At 44.6% G+C, this 8248-nt stretch overlaps 1 protein-coding gene across 1 annotated transcript in view; it reads left to right on the forward strand.

Annotated features, from left to right (window-relative positions):
* LOC141427682 (uncharacterized) overlaps positions 1 to 3838 on the forward strand; it is a 4444-nt gene extending 606 nt beyond the window's left edge. Inside the window, exons 2-3 of the mRNA XM_074087278.1 lie at positions 347 to 527; positions 2798 to 3838. Coding sequence (XP_073943379.1) covers positions 347 to 527; positions 2798 to 2925 — 309 coding nt within the window. The 3' untranslated portion in view covers positions 2926 to 3838. The remainder of the gene's footprint in view (positions 1 to 346; positions 528 to 2797) is intronic.
* The last annotated feature ends 4410 nt before the right edge of the window (positions 3839 to 8248 follow it).

Below are 8248 nucleotides of genomic sequence, written 5' to 3' on the forward strand. Positions count from 1 at the left end.
GAAAATAATTTTGCTCCCGAGTGGCTCAAACAATTTTTCACACCGAGCATTAAGTAAATAGAAAAAAAAAATCGAAATATTATTAAAGAATAACCGGCATAGAAAATGGCGTGACTTTACAATTATCAACTTCAAAAAATGCCATTTGCAATAAAACACTTAAAAAAGCCTTGAACAGAAAAGTCGCACTTTGCTCCCTCTCGCCAGGGAGGAAAAGTTAGTTTTCTGTAGGAGAGGTGTGAAAATTAGTTGACGCCTTGCGGAAGCCGGTTTTCAATTAAAATTTATTCAAAAAAATTTAATACCGCATCATAAACTTAACAAACAACAATTTTGTATTTGGCAGCAGCCAGCGGCGGTGGCGGCGGCGGCGTCAGCGTCGGCGGTGGCGACGGCGGCGGCGGCGGCGGAGGCGGACATCGAGGTGCGGCGCGTGGCGGGCGCGGCGCGGCGGCCGCACCTGCTCAGCGACGAGCGCGACGGGCTCAGCGACCGCCCGCCCGCCGCCGTGCTGCTGCTCGTGCTGGGTGACGCACACACACACACACACCCTGCCTAACTTGAACCAATCACAGCTGGAATAGCACTTAGTGACACTCCGCAACTCACGTGTTTACATTCGCCTTCTACTTAAATCGACATAATTTTGCACAGACCCAACAATATAATTTTCATCTCTCCTGCTCGGAAAGTTTAATTTTCATGGGTAGATAGCCGGGTGGAAAATTGCGTTTTCATCTCTAGGGTGGAAAGTATTTTTTTTTTTATTTTTCGATTAGCCACGGAGTCGAATATAATTGAGTCACGTCATTGACACTTTTTTTTTCACGTTTCGGCATGGCCATCTAGATGCACGTCGTGACCAAGGGGCTTATATACAACACTGGAGGCTGAACGCCGAACATCCGTTTGAAACAAGAAATTTGATCTTTATTAGGTACGCTACGAACATATTCCATCTCTTTCTTTAGATAGGTTAAGAAAGAGATGGAAGTCATTCGTGAAATATGAAAAAAAGAGATGGAATATATATATAAATAAGTAATACAGGTCAAACTTCTTCGTTCGGCGTTCAACCTCCAGTTTTGTATATAAGCTCCTTGGTCGTGACCAACTGGATTTTTTTATAGTCGGCCGTGGCAAGTGGTCAGTTGAAAAGGTACCATTGGAGGTTGGATAAAAGTTAATTCAATTCATTATTATTCTCATGTTTTATGTATTTTACTTTCCGCACAGTCGAAATGAAAAGTAGAATGTCTAACTCGGGTGAAATTACCCATCTTCCCTCGAACTATTGGCGCTCTCGCTTCGTTCGAGCGCCAGAAATATCTCGGGTGAAAAGGGTCACTTTCCACCCTTGGTTATCAATCTACTAAAGAGTTCATCCACAAAATTAAACTGAGCACATAGTTTCCGAACAATACACCACATGCATGCTATCAAGTAAACATTACAAAAACCGTCTACATTATTATCTATTCTGTGCCCATACTCACTGTGGCGTGGCGTGGCGTTGCAATAACCTGCTTTTGTACACTAAACTACCTACGTGTACTGTGGTACCCACAGACGCACCAACTCACGCTTCTGGCGGTCTCCGGGCGCTCACTCACAAAATTGTTTGGTAGCGCTGAGCACGAACTATTCTTTTACGAAACGCGTTAATATTTTGAGTAATATTGATGATGTTTGAGCCCATACTTACATAACGTTCATTCATTTTATACCTACATGTGGAAGCGGAGGAGGGCGAATACCGCATAAAAATTTGTACGTATCGCACAGACATAGTTGTCACGTGGAAAAAGGTTCCAGTTAGTTAATATGACCATCAGTCTGAACCAAATCAAACCGAAGTAACACCCTGCGTCTACCCTAGGTAGCCCATCTGACAATAGTAGGAGTGTTTGGAGACATCCAAACACTTGTAGAATTGTAGATAGATAGCTGTAGCGCAGTGGGTCACATAAATTAAAAAAATATTATCATATATATGGCCTTTGTAAAATAAGGTTGTACTCGTATTTCTTACACAGAGTGGAAAGATCGAATGCCACATGGATGGGAACTACCTTAAATTTACTTAAATATTGGAAATAGCGCATTCTGTGCAAAGGAGACTTTCCTTTATTTTTAAAAACAATAAATTCTGAATTTATGGATTTTTGAAAAATCGCTTCTTAGTTGGGGATTCTAACAGGTCAAATGCGACAAAAAATAACATGCCGTATTTTATGATGCAGTTCGTAAGGGTTACTGATAAATAATTTATCTCTAAAAAACGCGTACAGTGAAGGCAGAGTTCTTGGCCAGGGATGTACTCTGTGGCCAGGGTGAAAGAGGAAATAACGAGGGCAGACAGAGGGAGCGGAAAATGAAAATATCCTTTTTGCAGTTTATAGTGATACCAACAAATTTTAAAATTTCCTTTAAATTGGCATGTTTTAAGCTTATTGGCAACTAGACGGTAGTGTAATTTTTTTTCACCATGAATGAGAGCTGAAATTTCAATCAATGTACAATTGAAATCGCAAAAATTAAGGTTGCAATTAAAAAAAAATCTACGTAGTATCACAAAAATATCTGATAACACAAGTACTCAAAAATTAGCTTAAAATGGTGCTATGATCAAACATTGAACAAGTTGTTCATTTTCGTAAAAACCTAAAAGTCCAAATATCTCAGAAACCGTGCAACTGCGTTACCTACTAAACCTATTATAGCTTTATTATAACGTTCTAAGTGCCCTCTATCAGTCATTAGCTGACACCCTGTATTGTGGTTGCGGTGTGCGCAGGCGTGCTGATGACGGCGGCGCTGGCGCTGCTGGCGGGGTGCCGCGCGCGCGCCTCGCGCCGCCGCCGCCGAGGGAAGGCGCCGCTCGCGCACGACGCTGACTACCTCGTCAACGGCATGTACCTGTAGGCCGTACAGGCTGCAGGCGCCCGGCCCCGGCTGACTGACTGACCGAGCGAGCTGCTCTACTCCCATTATCAGGTTCATTGATGGGGGCTACTAGGATAAAGAACTACTGGAAATAGGCTAGCGGCCTTGGTTCGTCACATCGCATACCCGCCCCTAGCTAGTAGCCGCAGCATACTAACTTTACTCGCGGACTCGCTGTCCGCGATAAGCGCTAATGTGCTCGGGCCTGTGGCCTCTGGGTGAGGTTTATACGGGGTGCCCTCATGTCCTCCAATATAAGTATGTGTAGGGGCCATCCATAAAGTACGTTAGTAATGCTCTGAAAATCGCAATTATGTTGTTTCTGCCCTCCCCCTAAATGTGTGACTAATTTAAGGATGATCTTCCCTAATGAGTTGGGCCGTCTGATTGTTTTCGATGCCCGTTGGCGTCCCAGTTCACTAGCGTTACTTACCGCCACTTACCACATATGGAACACAAACGTATTTTTGGTGTCGACATAGAATAAGTAAAGTACAGAAACCTTTACTGCCATACAAAAGTGACGTTTAGGCATAAGAATCGTGCCTCTGTGTCCATCGCATCCCCATGTCCAGGGTCCCAGACATCTACTTACAGCGGAAAATAAAATCGTGTCGAGGCAAAAATGCGACCTACTACATACATCTGTCTGTGCTCACAGGTACTCGTCCACTGTAGAACGTCTCATAAGTGTCTTCATTATTTTTCCTGTCAGGCTAGTCAAGCATTATGTGATATTTTTCTCTACGACATTTTGTGTAAAAAGGTTCGACAGTACCTGGCTTACACCTCTTCATTAAATTACCTAACATCGGTAATATTCACGATAATCTAACCGGGACGTACGCGCATCATGATGATAAGTATTAATATAATTAATTAATTAGAAAGAGAACGAGCAGCGTGGTGGTGCGGCACACAGCAACAGGCAGAACTAATACTTACTCATTCCTACCTTTTACAACAAAATGTCGAGGTTGCAATATGTAATGAACGTATGCATCCGGATTCTTTAAAATGGATGACTTACAATTAAAATTAGCACCGCATCCGAAATATAATTTCCTCCAACTCGGGGTTGTAGTCATGCAGTAGGTACGCGAGGTCTCATGCATGCGCAAGCGATTAATGCAACAGCAATTAAAGACGCAATACTTACGTACGGACGGACCAGTGGCGTAGCTAGGTAACCTAGGGCCCTGGGGCAAATTAAAAAATGGAGCCCACTGCTATCAAAACTGGTAAGGTTTTTTGAAGTAAAATCATTATATATACGAATACTTTAAAAATGTTAAGCAGCTTTATCTTCAGCTATAAAGCAGAATTTGGAGGGCCCCTTGAGCTTGAGGGCCCCGGGGCACTGCCCCGCCTAGCCCCTTGGTAGCTACGCCACTGGGACGGACCTACATACGCGACGGGTCATCATCATCACCACCCGGCCACCCGGAAGACGTCCACGGCTGAACAAAGGCCTCCCCCTTAGAACGCCACAATGAACGACAACTCGCTTCTTGCATTCATCTTACATACGCAACGTATCGTGCCTTCTAGACCCTCGGATAAGAAAACCGTTTGCCTGAATTCGTAATAGGGGGGTATAGGTTCGTTGGGGACGATAAATGGAACTAAAGGATACACAATACTAGCCACGTGAATATAGAAGAAGAAGTTGACTTCGGTCGTGTATCTTTATTAATAACATGTATGTATATACATGGTCTTATCTACAGTGGCTTCACCTTGTATAATATGAGGGCCTGGTCTACCCAGAGTTACCCTCTCTGTACAGTCGATTACGTCTCCAGTCTAGACACTGCGTAAGTGTGCCTTGGTGTCCTACGTATCCTCAGTTCCTGCTCAGTTAGGGGAACTTATTGTACAGGGATTATGGGTGTCGTAAGCCCTATAATACCCTGAGCCTGACACCAGCTGGACATGGCGGCTGTGCCGCCACGGGGCCCTCCTTCCTACCCCTTCAGGCCCGACCCGTATGCTCCAACTCATAATCGACCGTACTACAATGGCTTGCCAGTATGCTTCCGATACATACTCATGGGAGTCCCGGACTCTATAAGAATGGATCTTCTGAATGACCGATAGCTGACCCATTCCTCCACATCCATGTAGCTAGATATATCGATTATAAAAGCGTATATATACATGAGCACTTACCAGGATCATCTCTGGTCACCGCGAGGAGTCAGCCATGCCATCGCACTCGCAATCCACACGCAAAATGTCTTTCTGCCTCAAATACCCTCTCTCTCGCATTCTTTTACGCGCCGTATTCTGTCACCCGAAGGTTAACACACAAGAGGATCGGTTAAAGCATAGACAAGGAAAAACGTTGCCACATCGCAATATAGATTGACATAAGGCAGGGTTGACACTTACCAACTGTTTTACGGCGACTCGTGCATAGAATGCGCGACACTCCCACAAGAAAAGAGGTTATTGCAGCAGGGCGAGTAGGTGCCGCGTCCATTCCAGGATTTTATCCCTGGCACGAATGGCAGCAACCCTCTTGCTCCTCACAGGCTCCCCCTCTTCGCACTGCTCCTCCAGTGGTGGTACTTCAGGATTGCTAGTCTCTGCGCGGTCTACTGGAGTATTCCTCTCGATGTCAGTTTGATCATCTAGTGCCTCTGGAGTTGTGTCATCTGGTAAGTTCCTCTCAATCACCTCGTTCTGTTGTCCAGATAGAGCCTCTGCTTCTGGCTCGTCATCCTCTATTTCCAGGGGGTAGAGGTGCCCAACGGAACGTGTAGTTATAGAGTCGTTAACCTTGACTCTTGCAACTCTGTGCTCGCCATCACGGCCTTCGGTTAACGCGTCAATTCTGCCCACCTTCCACTGATTTCTATTTTTATGGTCTGATTTTATCTGCACAAGGTCGCCTACTTGTGGTTTACGGTGGGACCTGACCCTGGGTGCTTTGGTGCGTGGTTGTACCGCTCCCTGAGACTTGTGAGGTACTGTCCTATAAACATTCTTTTAAACTCTTCCATCATCTTGAGTCCTCTTTTCCAGCTCTCAATCAGGTCACCTTTTATGGCTGTACTCCCCGTTGGAGCTTCTGCCATAGATGGTCTCGTTGTTAAGCATTCCCCTAGACTTAAGAAGTCAGCTGGTCGCAGGACATGTTCTACTTCAGTACCCACTTTTGTTAAGGGCCGTGTGTTTAATACCGCCTCCACTTCCTTCAGTACTGTCAATAGCTTGTTTTCATTGAGCAGGTGCTTTTCTAACATTCTTTTGAGGCAGTGTTTTACCAGGGCTATAAGTCTCTCATAAAAGGCGCCATGCCATGGAGCAAGTTGGGGAATAAATCTCCATTGGATCTTATTCACAATGCAGTATGGCTGCTGTACTACTTCTGAAACTAGTTTGAAGCACGTTGCGTTGTCCGAGTACATCCTATGCGGTATACCTCTAGTAGCCGCAAACCTCCGTAACGCTAGGAGACACTCTTCCGCTGAAAGGTCCTTCACGATCTCCAGATGGATAGCTCTGATTGTTAAACAGGTAAACAAGGCTACCCATCGTTTTTCTCTGCCACTAGGTGTACTCACAAACAGAGGGCCAAAATAGTCTACCCCCGTATAGGTATAGGGTTTGCTATAGTTCACACGCTCTGGTGGTAGCGCCGGTGTGTCCGGTAGCCTATACGGTCCTCCGCCGTGCTTCATACATTGTAGACACCTTCTAAGCACCTTCGTCACCTGCGGTTTCCCTTGTGGGATCCAGTATCGCTCTCTGATAGAGTTTAATGTATGCGAAGGCCCCACGTGGTAATTACGCTCATGAGTGTCTTTAATGATCTTGTCCGTAAACTGACTATTTCTGGGTAATAATATTGGATATTTCTTATCGTAGCTCCATGTTGTATTTGCCATACGCCCGCGGCATCTCAGAACGCCATCCACGTCTAAAAAGAGATCTAGATTTCTCGCCAGATGCGTTCTCTTCCCATCCAGTTCTTCAGGGAAGTGTTTCTTTTGCAATTCTATTATATTGCTTATAGTTTCAGCTCCGTCGGACACCTGTTGATTGTCGATTTTTTCTTGTTGGTTATCGGAATTATCTAGCTCCATGAGTTCATCGGTGGGATATTCACTGTACTCAATGGGCTTGCTCTGACCTTGGTAGTTTGAGTCATCTTTTCTAGGATTGGTTGGGCCTTCACTCAGCTCTAGGGGTCGCTCAGGCCTCCTTCCTCATCCATGGATACTTCACGTCTGTGTTCACCTGAGCTGTCGCTCAGGACCTCCCCAAAAGAAAGAAGGTTTTGATGTTCTTGGTATACCCGGTCTTCCGGCCAAGTGGATTCATCTCTGACAAGAACTCTGGTCCATTGTACCAAAGGTCCATTTTTTCTTTAAACAGTTCTGGTCGCGTAGCGATGTCAGCAGGATTCGACTTTGTGTTAATGTAACACATCTCAGTATTAGGATGATTTCTTTTAATTTCGTTAACTCTGTTCGCAACAAAGGGAGGGAGGAGCTTGTTCGATTTCATCCAGCAGAGCACTACCATGCTATCTGACCATAAGTACTCTTTGGCTATTTCAAGCTCTAGATTATTCCTGGTGTATTTAAGAGTCTGCTCCCAATTAGAAACCCGAGTAACTCCAATTTGGGAATCTTCAGATCATCCTTGTCTTTAGCTTGTGATACATGAGATTTCGCCATTAGGAAAGATATTGAGCTTCGTTTTGACTTATCACCTTCAGATAGACAACTGCGGCGTAAGCGTTCTTGGACGCGTCTGTAAAACAGTGAAGTTGGTACGTGAGGTCACCTTTTGATGTGTCTGACCCTATGTATCTGGGTATCTGAATATCGGCTAAGGTATACAGGTTTTGTATTGCCTCTTGTATAGACAAGATCATATTTGTAGGCAACTTGGCGTCCCATTTCGCTTTTATCCCGCAAATGTTCTGAAAGATAAGCTTCATTGGTAATATTAGTGGGCATACAAACCCGCAAGGGTCGTATACACGAGCTAAGGCCTGAAGCACCTTCCTCTTTGTATCCACTGGTTTGCTTATGTCGCAGTGATTCGGTGTTACATTAAGTTTTAATTTATCTTTAGAGAGATTCCAGTAAAGCCCGAGTACCTTGACATCATCACATTGGTTTGCCTTATGTGCTTCTGGTATAGTTTTCATAAATTTTTCATCATTGGATAACCAATCTCGTATGTTCATAGATAGTTGTTCAAAGCTAGATCTCGTCTGATTGTAGATCTTCATGGCCTCTTGAACAGAGTTGGCTCCCGTCACTAAATTATCAACATAGCA

Source organism: Choristoneura fumiferana, chromosome 5 (genome assembly GCF_025370935.1).
Source record: "Choristoneura fumiferana chromosome 5, NRCan_CFum_1, whole genome shotgun sequence".
NCBI lineage: Eukaryota > Metazoa > Arthropoda > Insecta > Lepidoptera > Tortricidae > Choristoneura > Choristoneura fumiferana.